At 51.0% G+C, this 15,273-nt stretch overlaps 2 protein-coding genes across 4 annotated transcripts in view; both read left to right on the top strand.

Annotated features, from left to right (window-relative positions):
• Nucleotides 1–6,782, top strand: part of Znf853 (zinc finger protein 853) — a 7,068-nt gene extending 286 nt beyond the window's left edge. The window contains exons 2-4 of one of the 3 annotated variants that reach the window (XM_017795837.1): nt 384–595; nt 1,125–1,242; nt 3,850–6,782. In XM_017795837.1, coding sequence (XP_017651326.1) covers nt 584–595; nt 1,125–1,242; nt 3,850–6,278 — 2,559 coding nt within the window. In that variant the 5' untranslated portion in view covers nt 384–583 and the 3' untranslated portion in view covers nt 6,279–6,782. Of the gene's footprint in view, nt 1–176; nt 596–1,119; nt 1,243–3,849 lie in introns of those variants that run through there. The other 2 variants (XM_017795836.1, XM_029559136.1) reach the window with 2 other exon arrangements.
• Nucleotides 6,783–15,096: 8,314 nt separating this feature from the next.
• The window catches only part of Znf316 (zinc finger protein 316), an 18,548-nt gene continuing 18,371 nt past the window's right edge, over nt 15,097–15,273 (top strand). Inside the window, exon 1 of the mRNA XM_008823994.3 lies at nt 15,097–15,248. The gene's annotated coding sequence lies outside the window, so the exon portion shown is untranslated. The remainder of the gene's footprint in view (nt 15,249–15,273) is intronic.

The raw sequence follows: 15,273 nt of genomic DNA, 5'->3' as shown, positions 1-15,273 counted from the left end.
CAGGGGCGGGGGACAGGATGCGGATGCCGGGGGGACTTCCTGTGCCGGCCCCCCAGCGCCCTCGCCCCGGTCCGGCCGCTGCCCGCACCCACGCACATCACGGGAGGGCGGGCGAGCGATCCCGGGACCCGGCCCGGCCGCGGCGCCCGCCCCCCGCCACCCTGGCACCTGTGGCCCGCGGTCGCCCTGGACCTGTGTCACCTGGTCTCCATCCAGCCGACCTAGGGCTCCTGCTTGGGCCCTACTGGTGTGCCATGGGAGACCCGGACCAACCCTGATCCCTGCTCGGGATTCGGATTTCTGCCTCCCTTTCCTGTCCCTACGTGAGAGTCTCCACCAACTTCTTCCTGGGAACTCCACTCTGCCCCCTTGTCTTGGCCCAGGGCGACCTCGACAGCCCTGACAGTGAAGACTACTCTGGAGTACCTGCAAAGCCCCTCCACCCTCGGGGGTGGTCAGAGCCTCCCCGGCTCTTTTTAGATGGAGGTACCTCCGGAAGGAGCCGGTTGAATGGCTGTGGCCTTCACCCTGTAGCCACCGGTGACCACACCTCCCCTAGCGCAGAAGCTGCCGCCAGCGGGAAATGCTATTCCAGGTGAGGCCTGGCGGGACAACCCTGCTCAAAGCCGGGTACTTCTCTTCGGAGGGCTCTGAATAGCTTCCCAAAGCCAGAGGGAGCTGGGGTCAGCCAAAATCAGGGGAAGTGAAGAGGCCTGGATGTGGGGAGTGGACTCAGGAGGACAGGCCTGCAGAAGGCCCCTGACATGGGTTACAGTACTCTAGACATCTGCCTTCCAGGGGAGCTGGGGTGGCACATGACATTTGTGGCCTTTGAAGGCTGAGGAAGTCTCCAGGGCAGGCTTTAGACCACACAGAATGGAAGAGAAGGAGATGTGACATGAGCACCCCTAGATGTCCCTTTTCTGTTTCCAGATCCCCAGCCTTGTGAAAGGCTGGTACCCACAGTTAGCATTGGATGTGGGGGCAGGCATGGCCTCTGGACAGCTGAGATGAATCCTGTTTGTATTCAGCAGATACACCTCTGGCTCTTCCTAGCAGGAATGAAGTTCAGCAGCTGCCACCATCTCCCCCTGAACGGTTTTCCTTTTTTTCTCTTAGCACAGCCTGCTCCCCAGGATCCTGGTGTGACAGCCAGGATGGAGCTGGGCCCGGCTACAGAGACCTTTGTGTTGGAGCTGCGATGTCTTGAGGATGGGGGTCCAAGGCCCAGCACCCTCTCAGGTGAGGGCTGGGGGTCAAGTCAGTAAAGCCTCCAGCAAGGATTCTTGGATTAAGCTGCAAGCTGGCAGAGCCCAGACCATGTCAAAGGGACCCCTGTGTAGCCTGCAGCCCACCTACTCACACCTGCAACTACCTTAAGTAATACCCAGAGGTTTACTTAAGTGGTCAGGCTGGGTCTTTCTGGAGAGGGACACCCTGCCAGGATCAACAGCTCTAGCCCTGATCCCCTCACAACTGGGCTGGCCATAACCTGCTTCTCAGTTGCCTCTGAGTCAGGTGACTTCCACCATCCACATCTGGGGCTGGATAGAGTCAAGGCACTGAAGGGCTTTTCTCTGTCCTTCTTGCCTCAGACATTAGCTGAATAGTTTCTTTTTCCTTGTGGACTCTACCCCCCCACCATGTTTCCTCCACTTGATGCCTGGAGGCTCCTACAGTGTTGTGGAGCCTCCCAGAACTCTCCAAGGCCCATGTTGGGTAGCCTTCCAAAGGGTCAACTCATTGGAAACAATTTTCTCATTCTGCACTTTAAAGGGTGGTGAGTAACAGTGTGCAGGCTTGAACAGAACGGAGGACCAGGGGTGCGCCTGGCATGGTGACAGGCACCTGTAATCCAAACACATGGGAGACTCAGGCAAGAGGATTGCAGTTTGATAACCTGGGCTACATAGTGAGTTTGAAGCCAGCCCAGGCTACACAATCCAAATAAGACCATTAAAAAATCAGCAAAATTGCAAGAGAAAGAAAGGGACCCATGAATTAAACAAAGATTCTACTTGTAAATTTTTTTAAGTTTAAAAAATTATTTTTATGTGTATGAGTGTTATGCCTGTGTGTATGTATGTGTAGCACATGTGTGCAGTGCCCATAGAAGCCAGAAGAGGGTGTTAGATCCCTTGGAACTGGAGTTACAGATAGTTATTAGCCACGATGTGGGTGCTGGGAATACAATCTGGGTCCTCTGCCAGAGCAGCTGGGTGCTCTCAACTGCTGAGCCATCTTTCTACCTTCTCCACTTGTAAATTTAACCCTGGAGGGCATACATGTTAGTAACATCTTACTACAACATTACTGAAATGTCTTTGTGGAAACTGCTGAGGTGAGTCACATTGAGATGGGGGGGGTCTGTGTTCTGATTGCCCCAAAAAGGAAGTAAAAGAGGGGGTTGCCTAAGAGATATTAAAAGGCAGTGTTCCATAGCTGTCTTCACCTACACTCAATGCCCAACTTGTAGAAGTGTCTGTGGAAAATATACTCAAGAGTCTGGGGAGATGGCTCAGTGGGTAAAGTGTTTGCCTTCCAAACATAAGGACCAGAACTTGAATCTCCAGAATCCATGTAAAAGCCAGGCACAGGAATGTGTTTATAATCCCAGCATTCCTATGGAGAGTTGGGAGGTAGACACAGGAGAAAGCCTGGAGGCTGGAGGGCCAGCTAGCCTGGTAGTGGATGCAGTGAAGCCTGGCTGGTGGATACAGTGGCAAACAAAAAACCCTACCTCAAAAAAGGTGGAAGATGAGGACTGACACCCAAGGCTGTCTGTCCTCTGACCTCCACACCTGTGCTGTGGCACACATGTACCCACAGTCACACATATGAACACCAACATGTACACACATAATACACACAGAGAGGTTCAAAATATGTGAAGATCAGCCAGGCGTGGTGGCACATGCTTTAATCCCAGCACTTGGGAGGCAGAGGCAGGAGGATCTTTGTGAGATTCGAGGCCAGCCTGGTCTACATAGTAAGTTCTAGGACAGCTGGGGCTACAAGGAGACCCTGTCTCAAAAATACAAAAAAATACAAAAAAAAAGTGAAGAAAGATTATTAGTACTTTTTCTAAATGATGATTATCCACAAACAGGTTTTCCCCATTGTGTGTGTGTGTGTGTGTGTGTGTGTGTGTGTGTATGTGTGTGTTGTCTGTGGTTGGGTACTCATGTGTGGGTGTGCATGCACATGTGAAACCCAGAGCTCATCAATACACCTGGTCTCAGTAGTCCTCTTGCTCCAGGGGATCCTCTGTCTCTGCCTTCTGAGGCTAGAATTGCAGGTGGGCTGCCATGCCTGGCTTGGTAGAATTGGTTAGCTTCTGACCTGCAGACTCCCTACCTGAACCCATGGTGTCTTTGAGATTTTGGTGATTTCTAGAAACTACTTGTGATGTCTTTACAGAATTGCTTTGTTATTTACAAACAAAGCAATTTTCTTTAAAGTGTGGCCATCAATGAGGTCACAGTTCAGCATGGGGAGGATGGGTGGACCATTGGAATGACTGGTTTCCCCTGGATGGAGCAGAATACCAGAGATCTCAGGGAATTGTGTCAGGAGTCCCAGGTGTCAGAGCTAAGATCTAGCATGGAGCTTGTGTGAAGATGGCTCAGAAGAGAGGTCAGAGTGAGATGACTGGCAGTGCCCTGGGGATGTTTCCACCCCCTGCCCCCAGCATTTCATTTTCTGCCTTGTCACCACTGTCACTTGATCTAATGCTTTTGGGTCCCTGCTGAGCTCTCCTTAGTGGATCCTTGAGTGCCTTCTTGGGGCCCTGTTCAGATAGCTGCCTCTAGATCCTTCTCTCCTGGCTTCCTGCCATTTCCACTACAGGTGGCAGTGGTGGGAGTGAGAGTCAGGAGGAGGAGGAGGCTCCAGAGGGGAGTAGCAGCCCGCAACCGCCAGCAGCCTCAGCCACAGTTGGGGTCAGTAACATCACCGAGGAAGTCCAGCCGGGACAACTGCCACAGTTAGAACAGCAGCCAGAGCCTCAACGACAGCCACAGCATGAGCAGTTGCAACACCAGCAACCCCAGATCCAACCATTAGGACCTCAGCCAGAATTGCAGCCACCCCAAGATGGGCAACAGCAACTGCCTCCACTAAGGCAAGAACTACAGGGAAACCTCCAGTCTACGCAGCATGAGGAACCACAACCTCAGCTGCAGCTAGTGCAACAGCAACTTGGACAGGAGCAGCAAGACCAAGAGCAGCAGTTGTTACAACAGCAGCAACACACAGAGCAGCAAGGGCAGGAGCAGCAGCTGTTACAACAGCAGCAACAGCTGCAGCAAGTGCAAGAAGCATTACAGCAGGAACAGCTGCAACAGCAAGTCCAACAGCAACTTGTACATCAGCAAGTGCAAGAACAACTAGTACAGCAGCAGCTGCAGCTGCACCAAGTGCAACAGCAGCAGCTTGTGCTGGTGCAGCAAGTGCAAGACCAACAACTAGTGCAGCAGCAAGTTCAACAACAGCAACTCGTGCTAGTCCAGCAGCAGGTGCAAGAAGAAGCATTGCAGCAGCAGCAGGTTCAGCAGCAGCAACTTGTGTTAGTGCAGCAGCAAGTACAAGACCAACAACTAGTGCAGCAACAGCTGCAGCAGCAAGTTCAACAACAATTAGTGCATCAAGTGCAAGGACATGCATTACAGCAGCAGGTGCCAGGGCAACAGCTGTTACCACAGCAACAACAGGAACAGTTACATCAGCCCCAGTTGCTGTTGCAACAACAGGGACAGTTGCTGCTGCAGCCTGTGCAAGATCCACAGTTGCTACAACAGGAACAGTTACAGCAGCAGCTGCTCCAACAGCAGCAACTGTTGCAACAGCAGGGACAATTGCAGCTGCAGCAGCATGTCCAAGAACAAGCATTACAACAGCAGTTACAGCAGCAAGGGCCAGGGCAGCAGCTGTTGCAGCAGCAACAGGAACAGTTACAGCAGCAGCAGCTGCTCCAGCAGCAGCAGCTCTTGCAGCAACAGGGACAATTGCAGCAGCAGCAGTTGCAGCAGCAGCAGCTCCTGTTGCTGCAGCAGCAGGGACAGTTACAGCAGCAGCTGTTGCTGCAGCAGCAACAAGCTCAGTTGCAGCAGCAGCTGTTGCAGCAGCAGCAGGCCCAGATACAGCAGCAGCTATTGTTGCAGCAGCAGCAGGAACAGTTGCAACAGCAGCAGCTGTTGCAGCAGCAGGAACAGCTATTGCAGCAGCAGCAGCTGCAACCTGCTCCCCTGGAGCCAGATGAGGAGGAAGAGGTAGAGCTGGAGCTCATGCCAGTGGACTTGGGGTCTGAGCAGGAGCTGGAACAGCAGCGCCAGGAACTAGAACGGCAGCAGCAGGAGCTGGAACGGCAGCAGGAACAGCGGCAGCTGCAACTGAAATTGCAGGAGCAGCTGCAGCAGTTGGAGCAGCATCTGGAGCAGCAGCAGCAGCTGGAGCAGCAGCAGCAGCTGGAACAGCAGCAGCAACTGGAACAGCAGGAGGTACAGCTGGAGCTGACACCTGTGGAGCTGACCTCCGCGCAACCAGAACTGCAGCTGGAGCTGGTGCCCGCTCCAGGAGGCGGTGCAGCAGCAGCCCCTGCGACTGTCGTGGTGGCCCCTCCAGGCTACGTGGTGCTACAAGAGCTCATGGTGCTGCCCACCGTGGCCACACCCACCGTGGTGGCCATCCCAGGTCCTGCGGGGAGTGCGGCTCTGACCCCCGCAAGACAACGGAGAAAACGGCGGGCGAGAGACAGGCCGACCATCTGCGGGGAGTGTGGCAAGGGTTTCAGCCGCAGCACGGACCTGGTGCGACACCAGGCCACGCACACCGGGGAGAGGCCGCACCGTTGCGGGGAGTGCGGCAAGGGCTTCTCGCAGCACTCCAACTTGGTGACCCACCAGCGCATCCACACGGGCGAGAAGCCCTACGCCTGCACCTACTGCAACAAGCGCTTCAGCGAGAGCTCGGCGCTAGTTCAGCACCAACGCACCCACACCGGGGAGCGGCCCTACGCCTGTGGCGACTGCGGCAAGCGCTTCAGCGTTTCCTCCAACCTGCTGCGCCATCGCCGCACCCACTCGGGCGAGCGGCCTTATGTGTGTGAGGACTGCGGGGAGCGCTTCCGTCACAAGGTGCAGATCCGTCGCCATGAGCGCCAGCTGCACGGAGCAGGCCGTTCCAGGGGCCTGGGCCTGCTGCGATCAAGGCCTGCACCCTCAGGAGGGACAACACGCACCCAGCAGGCCTCTGGGGCGCCTGGCAACAAGGCTTCGTGATGGTGGAGTAGGGAGCTAGGATGGACCAGACTTGAACCCACCCGCGAAGCCCCGAGCGGTGTGACATTCAACCACACTTTACCCCCAGGCCTAGTTCGAGAACCTTCTGGATATCTTGAGCTATCCTTAGGAAAGACTTCCATCTTTTCCCAGACTCCCTCACCCCACCAAAGCACCAGGTTCACAGATTAACCTTCCATCAAAAACAAACAAACAAACAACCCCTCCCCCCCAAATCCATGAGACAAGAAGAGCTCCATGTGTGAGAGAGGCTGCCCAATTTTTCCCCCTCCCTGGGAAAATTGCACTTAGAACTTCCAGGGTGGCAAACAATTAATGAGGTTTGATGTGGACCAAACATTAACCAGGAAATGAAATGTACTGGGTCACGGGAGCTCAGAAAATGAATGGTTCATCCTGTTTATTTTAAGAACAGAGAAAGGGGGCTGAGGATGTAGCTAAGTTAATAGAGTGCTTGCCTAGTGTGCACAAAACCAGGGTTCCATAGCCAGCACCATATAAACCTAGGGCATGTCTGTAATCCCTACACTTTGGAGGTGGAGGCAGGAGGATCAGAAGTTCAAGGTTGTCATCAGTTACACAGTGAGTTGGAGGCTAGCCTGAGCTACAGGAGACCCTGTCTCACAGTATACGGGAAATGAAACTCCACTGCACTATGCAGAGAACTTGATCAAGGCCATGACATGGGCCTTGACAATACTCTCTGGAATGAAAGGCCAAGGGGCGGATGCAGTTTGTGTGCAAATGCCTGTGTTTGTAGACACAGGGTCACAGAGTCCACAGGGCCAATGTGCCAATAAAAGCCAGGAAGTCCTGCTCTGGGTGGAAGGTAAAACCTTTCTTCTAAGGGAGCCCAGACTTCCATAGGCATTAGAAATGGGCTCTAGGCCTCTGTTGCAATGTTCCCAAGCCATCTGTTATCCCTACCTGTCCCCTGGAATAAGACCCTCCTGGCTAGAGGAGAGGGCATTCTGGGAGGGCTCTCTGAGTTCCTCAAAAAGAGTCTGGAAAGAACTTCAGGGCAGCCCCCACCCTAGCCTAAGCTGCTTAGATGCTGCCCATGTGGTCAGCACCATGTGACCCAGGGACTGGGATCTCCTGGACCAGGCTTTTGGGATGGGTGGCTGGACAGCATCCTCCTACCTCCTGCCAGGCGTATAAAGAGAATGTTGGGGACACGGACAGGGCATATCAGAAAGGCTATAAATCACGTTTACCAAATCATGGGCAGGGGCTGCAGGAGGAGCAGTTACTGATGCTGTACAGAAACGGGTGCAGGTAGAAGAGGCCACCTCTGGCCCCCAGCCACCTCCTGCTCCTCCTGACACCCGTGGCTGCTTAGTTCCTGCCCCTTTTCTTTCCCCTCCTTGCTTCTCCTTTACTAACACAGCCTGCCACATTTTACACATGTGTTGGTTAAGTGAGAAACAGAACACAAAAAATAAATTAAAGTGAAGAAATATACAGTATTCTGTCTTTTTTGATTTCCATTCTGCATTTTATGTTTTGCCTGGAAGTTTCTTATTTTGTTTGTTTGTTTGTGCCAGTCTCATGTAGCCCAGGCTGGCTTCAACTCACAATGTAGCCAAGGATGGCACAGAACTTCTAATCTTCCTGCTTCCATTTCCTGAGTGCTGGGCCTACAGCTGTGTATCAGCACACCCAGTTTATATGGCACTGGGGATTGAACCCAGGGCTTTTGTGCATATACTCTCTAAGCCCTAAGATTTGGAAAATTTTTTAAAAAACTTTTTTTTTTAATGTAGCCCAAGCCAGTCCTGAATTTGCAGCGATCTTCCTGCCCCAGCCTCCTGAATGCTAAGATTACAGGTATGTGCTACCACACACTGGAATTAGAACAAACCTGTGTGTTTGTTGGTGGTATATATGTGCATATGTGGACATGTGGCCTGAGGTCAATGTCAGATGTCTTTCTTCCTCTTCACCTTATTTTATTTTAAAAAATTATTGTATGTGTGGGTGAGTACATGTGCCACAGTGCATAGAGGACCACTTTAAGGAGTTGGTTCTCTCCTTCACCTTTATGAAGATTCCAGAGATTGAGCTCAGGTAGCTAGGCCTGTGCTGCAGGTACCTTTACCTACTGAGCCCTCTCACCAACCCTAGTCCTCTTTTTGAGACAAGGTCTCTCACTGAATTTAGAGCATCACCCAGTGAGCTCTAGGGATCTGCTTGTCTCAGCCACTCCCACCCCCACCCAAACTATAGGGTTGGAGATGTGTGTTGCCATACCCAGTTTCTGTGTGGGTACTGAGGATTCAAACTGAGGTCCTCGTGCTTGCACAACAAACACTTGACTGACTGGCTATCTCCATAACTCAGAACCAGCCTTTCTGAGGGTGAAGATGTGTGGATTTAGGGCCAAGGCAATCACTTGTTGCCTTTAAACAGATTTTTTAAAGTGGGTTCCTCCAGCCTACTGTAATACCCAGGCTTATGAGGAGATTCAGGCTCCTCCAGCCTTTTACCTCAATAAGGGCTCTGCCTAAGCCCTACCACCTGTAGATTTCTCTCTCTCTCTCTCTCTCTCTCTCTCTCTCTCTCTCTCTCTCTCTCACTTATTGTATGCAAGTCAGAGGACAACTTTTGGGAGTTGGCTCTCTCTTTCCATTACATGGATCCTGTAATCAAAATGTGCTTTAATAGCCGGGTGTGGTGTTGCACACCTCTAATCCCAGTGCCTGAGAGGCAGAGGCAGGTGGAGCTCTTTGAGTTTGAGGCCAGCCTGGTCCTCATAGTGGGTCTCACTATGCAGCTCTGGCTGGCCTGGAACTTGCTATGTAGACCAAACTGGCCTCAAACTCACAGAGATCCACCTGCCTCTGCCTCCAAGTGCAGGGATTAAAGGCCTGTGTCACCTTGCCTGTCTTTACACCCCATTTCTTCCCTTGAGTGATGGCAGCAGGAGAGACCTGCCCAAGTCATACTCATCAGGAAATGTGAAAGCAAAAGGCAGAGACAGGAAAATTAGAAAAAAAACTTTAGAAAGGAATTTTGCCAGGCATGATGGCGCATATCTGTAATTCCAGCATTTGGGAGTCAGAGGCAGGATGAAAGTGAGTTTGAGGCCAACCTGGACAACATAGCAAGATCCTGTCTCACCAAAGAAAAGAATGGAGGGAGGGAAGGTGAAAGGGAAAGAGGGAGACAGGGAGGGAGGGAGGCAGGGAGGGAGAAAGCAAGTCAGCTAGACAGAGTAGTTCTAGTTTGCAATCCCAGCATTTGTGATGCTAAGGAAGGAGGATCAGGAGTTGGAGGCCAGTCCAACTGTCCATATATATAATTATATATAATGTATATATAATATAATGTCTATATTGTGTGTGTATATATATATATATTTAACCAGAATACCAGAATCACTTGAGAGAAGACAGCTGTAAAAATCAATACAATGTTGTTTCCAAAGGATTGTTACATCACAGCAAGACCCTGTGACTTGCTGACAATTTTGAATGCAAGGCCTCCTTGCTCTTTGTTTAAAAGGGAGAGGAACAGGCATCCAGAGATAGGCAAGACCAGGCAGCCCAATTATTTTGTGGGGGCAGTATGTGGACAGTTTTAACCCCAAGTTTTGTTCATGATAGGCAAGCTCTCTCCCCCTGAGCTACATCCCCAGCTCCTCATTGGGGGAATTCTAGGCAGGTGCTCTACCACTGAGCCACACTCCCAGTCCATTCACTGGGGAATTCTAGGCAAGTGATCGCTCTACCACTGAGCCATGTCTCCAGTCCTTTTTATTTATTTTGAGACATGATCACTCTAAGTTGCCCAGACTAGCCTAGTGCTTACTCATAGCCCAGGCGGGCCTAAAACTCCTGATTATCTTGCCTCAGCCCCCTTAGTGCTGGCATTACAGGCATGCACCATCATGCCAAGCCTCAGTAACAATTATTGCCCCTCGCTTCTAAAGCAAATGACTAGGAGACTGCTTTGTGATCATCTGTGGGTTAAACAAATGGAGCTTAAATTGTCCATGCCTTGAGAAACTGGAGGACCAGCCCCTACATCCCTGTGTTAAGATGTTTCTGGTCTGAGGACAGTGGCATCCTTGGTCTGCATGTATTGTTGCTTAGTTGGGCTTTTCTGTTACTGCTGACCTCAATCCTAGATTGTCCCAAACTCACTGGAAGGGAATTTATTTTTATTAACCTGTATGTTTGTAGTGCATCTGTGAGTGAATGGCATGTGTGAGTATAGTGCCTGCAGAGGCCAGAAGAGGGCGTTAGAACCCATGGAGCTGGAGTTACAGGTGACTGTGAGCCACTACACTTAGGTACTGTGAGCCAAATTTAGGCCCTCTGGAAAAACCGCAAGCACTCTTAATTGCTGAGCCATCTCTCCAGGCCTGGCAGTAATTTTAAGGCAGTTTTATTACAGTAATCTGGAAGAAATCTAATGGGCTACGCTTTTGGCACTAATGCAATTCCTGTGTCGTGTGTGTGTGTGTGTGTGTGTGTGTGTGTGTGTGTGTGTGTGTGTGTGTAAAAAGTCTGTATGAGAAGATGGAAAAGAATGCCTAGATGTGCTCATGGAACAGCTAGCCCACTTACGCTGGAGCCCAAGGCAGGAGGATTGCAAGATCAAGGCCAGCTGGGCTATAGAGAAATGGCTCACCAGCAGTCTCACCTGCTCACTTCCTGCTCTTCCCTCCACTGTCTGTGAATGCTGTCAGTGATGTGGCCATCTGCCCACACAGCAATTTTCTGGAAGCTTGTTTTTGTGTCAGCTTTCCAGTAGCTTACCAGCAGGGATGGAGGGGACACAACAGATCTGGGAAGGTTACCAATCATCTAAGTACAGTTGCGATCCTGTGTGTCAGAAGGACATCTCTGTTCCCATATATTGGCTATGGGCTGGCTTTGACTCTGCTGGAGTCCCCCAGCGACAGGAGTGTCCTTCAGGGACCACCCCACATATGTCATGGCTGAGTGGAATTCATGCCAGCTCAGCTCCCAAGATTCACGCAGGGCAGCAAGAAGCCTGATACAGAGGAGTTTTGATCCATGTCCTCAGACTGGACAGACTGTAATCCTAGTTTGAAAACAAAGTTAAATGCTTGAGAGCTGGGGTGAAGTTCAGTTAGTTTGTGGAGTGCTTGCCTAGCATGCAATAAGCCCTGCTTTGATCTCCAGTGTTTCATACACTGGTATAGGGTACACGCCTGTAATCCCAGTACTGGAAGGTAGAGGCAGGAGGCTCTCCAAGAGTAAGTGTGATGCCATCCCGGACTACAGGACACCCTGTCACAAAAAATGTTAGGTCTGGGGAAGTGGTTCTGTGGATAAGAACACATGAGGATCTGCGTTTGAATCCCCAGCACCCACATAAAAAGCCGAGCGTGGCAGTGTCCATGCCTGTAATCTCAATTCCATGGGGAAGGAGACAAGAGGCTCAATGGGACTTTCTGGCTGCCAGCCTAACTCCAAGTTCACTCAGAGAACCTGTCTCAAAGGAATAAGGCAGAGAGTGAGAGAGCAGGGCACCCAATGTCTTCCTCTGTGCATGGGCACACACGTGTACATACACCACAAAGACACACACATACACACAGCTAAAGTTCTAAGACCACATTTAATTCACTACTTATGACAACGGAGATCTCAGTATAGAAGTAGCTCAATTAGGAACACACTGTGGGCAATATTATCAAGTAGCTGGGGGTGGGGAGTTGTCAGTGGATGGAAAAATACTAAAAATGGGAGATTCTGGTTAAACAGACTAACAGTGGTCCTTGTCAAAGCATGCCAGGGTGAGGCTGTCATTTATTTAGTGGGAGGTGAGAAATGAAGAATTTCATCAGATATTGAGGATGGGGTGTTTGGCTAAACTCACTGGATGCGATTTTTTGCATCAACTGGGCTACATGAAGATAGCAAAGAAGCTCGGAAGTTGAGGCCCAAGTTGTTAACCTGAGGAGGCTGAAATCTGGGCAGACTATATAGCCTTCCTCCCCATCCTCTTGGTGTGCATGTGGAGGCCAGAGGGTAATGTTGGGTGTCTTCCTGTATCACCTTCTCCCTTTTTAAAAAATATTTATTATTTTTATGTATTGCCTGCATGTAGGTAAGTGTACCCATGTCGTGCAATGCCTGCAGAGGATAGAAGAGGTTGTTGGATCCCCTGGAATTGGAGATACAGTTGTTAGCTGCCATGTGGGTGCTGGGATTCAAACCAGGTCTTCTGCAAGAACAGTCAGTGTTCTTAACCACTGAGCCATCTCTCCAGCCCCTCTACCTTATTTTTTAGACAAGATTGTTCTTTTTTAAAACGATTATTTAAATTTTTATTTTATTTTTATGTGTATGAGCTTTTTGCCTCTATGTATGCAAGTGCACCATGAGTGTGCAATGCCAGAGGAGGCCAGAAGAGGGCACTGGTTCCACTTGAGTTACAGGGTTGTTAGCCATGGTGGATGCTGGGAACTGAACCCAAGTCCTCTAAAAGAGCAGCCAGTGCTCATAACCATTGAACCATCTACCCATCCCACAAGACAAAGTTTCTTATTGAACTTGGGAGTCTACTGATCTAGCTGAACTGACTGGCCAGCAAACCCCAGGGGTCCTTTTGTCTCCACTTCCCCAGTGCTAGGATTACAGGCTTGTGCCATCATGCCCAGCGTTTCTATGGGTGCTAGGGATCTGAACTCAGATTCTCATGCTTGCAATCACAGGCATTTTGTCCACTGAGCCATCTCCCCAGCTCCATTTCAACAGCTTTTAGATGTCTTCTTGATGCTCCCCTGGATCCTCATCACACCCTCACCATCTTACCAGATCATGACACTCTTCTGTCAAACACCTTGGAGCTCCCTGAAATGCCCCAGGCTTCCACCTCAGGCTCTTACACAGGCCCTACCATGTTTCAGTCTCTGGGCAACTGTTAGGCTTGGGTAAAGTGCTACCTTTTTTGTGAAGGCATGGGTCCTCCTGACCTTTGTTTTCACTCATCTCCTTGCATGAGGTTCTTGGAAGTACATCTCACAATCATAACTTTTGGATTTGCTTGAGTCCCTAGGGGAGTAGCTGTGCCCTTTATTACTACATGTCTCCTGCCACACATTGTGGGTCAGTTGGTGACACTGTGTGGGAGTTTAAGTCTAGGATAGAGTATGTTTCCCTGTTTAGATGTGTGGTTTTTCTTTTCCTTAACAAATTTTTAAAAATTTATTTTTAGTTTATGTGATTGAACATTTTGCCTTGCATATATTTAAGTGCACCCACATGGTGTAATGCCCACAGAGGCCAGAAGAGGGCACCAGGTCCCAGGTTGAACAAGTGCTATCTTAACCACTGACCCATTTCTGTAGCCCCAGGTTTTGGTTCATGAACAACCTACAGGTAGAAGCAGCCAGAGAGAGCAAAGAGTCAGGGCTTGCCTGGGAAGGTAAGGTTCATGAATCCTAAACATCCGGTCTACATGGTGCTTTTCAGAACAAAAGCACAAGAGTTTTGAAAAGCAGAGGAATGGAGGGCAGGTAAGAAGAGGTGAGAGGACCAAGGCTAGATCTTGAGTCTCCCCAAGGTCATTCCCAGGTTGGTCCTTACTGGCACCTGGGTAGACAGCTCCAGACCTAAGTGGCCAGCAGGCTCAGGGCCCAGGGACTTCAGAATACATATAGCCTATTTGGGACAGCTAAGCACTGCCCAGAATGGGCAGAAAGATACTATTGGGTCCAGAGGTTGACTGTCAAGGCTCAGACCAGTCCCAGGCCACTGGTAAGGTAATTTCCTAATATCCATTCCGGGCCTGGGGATGACAGATCAAAGAATGGAAGAGCAGAACATGTGTTGATTTTAAATTTTTCTTTAAAAAAAGAGATTTGGGGCTAAAGCAATGGCTCAGTGGTTAGGAGCACTAGCTGCTTTTCCAGAGGACCTGGGTTTGATTCCCAGCACCATGGTGACTCACAACTCTTAACAGTCATACATAAAAAAATATAAAAAATTAAATTAAAAAAATTATGTCTATGTGGGTATGTGTATGTGCATGTGCTGGCCGGAAGAGGGTAGTGGATCCCCTTGTGCTGGAGTTAACAGTTGTGAATCACAGCCATGTGGGTACTGGGAGTTGAACTCTGGTCCTCTGGAAGAGCACCTCTTAACCACTGAGCCATCTCTCCAGTCCCTATTTATTTTTTTCAGTTTAGGATCTCACTCTGTAGCTCAGGCTAGCCTCAAACTCCAGCCCGTCCCGCATTTGACTGCCAGGGTCCAAAAGACGTGGTTTAGTCCGTGTTCATGGCTATCCCTCTGCCCTCCACACCCTTCCCTGCATTGTCCCTGCTCACACTGGTGTATGTGGTGGCGGCGCCAGAAAGTAGTCTGGTGGCGCAGTGGACACAGTCAGCATCATCCAAGAGGGATCAATTTCCCCGCCACACCTCTGCACAGATCAGGGTCAGACATGCAGGCTGCCTGTGATACCCACAAGGGATCAACGACCTCCTTCCACCATCTGAGGTCCGTGGAGAGTCCTGTGGACAGGGGTATCAGCTCTGGGCACGTCCTGGAACGCATCTCAGTGGAACGAGGCCTGATTATGAAGGGAAGGGATGCTCGCTGCGGCTGGACCTCGTGTGCATCTTCAAGAGTGGGCAAGGGTCTCCTGGAGGGGACAGGGAGGCAGGGTGTCTAGGAATGTAGCCTTGTGGATGGCCACGAGCATCCTCCACGCACACCGGGATGCAGCGCTGTCTGCATCCAGAGCTCCGTGACGCCCCGTGACCGGAAGTGCCCCCCCGTGGGCGCGGACAAGGCGGGGCTGGCAGGAGACACTTCCGGTGCCCACGCGCCGCCGCCTCCTCCGCCGCCGCGCAGCTCGCGGCCGTCACTTTGTGTGGCGTGGGGGGTCCCCGGTGGTCACAGTCCCCCCACCCCGAGCCCGTGTCCTGCTCCGGCTCGGCCGGGTCTCGGGCGCGCGCGCGCGGTGAGTGGGGCGCGCGGACGCGGCA

This window comes from Nannospalax galili, unplaced genomic scaffold (genome assembly GCF_000622305.1).
Source record: "Nannospalax galili isolate Female #2095 unplaced genomic scaffold, S.galili_v1.0 scaffold809, whole genome shotgun sequence".
Classification (NCBI taxonomy): domain Eukaryota; kingdom Metazoa; phylum Chordata; class Mammalia; order Rodentia; family Spalacidae; genus Nannospalax; species Nannospalax galili.
Note: the sequence above shows the minus strand (reverse complement) of the source record. Positions and strands in the feature narration are given on the sequence as shown.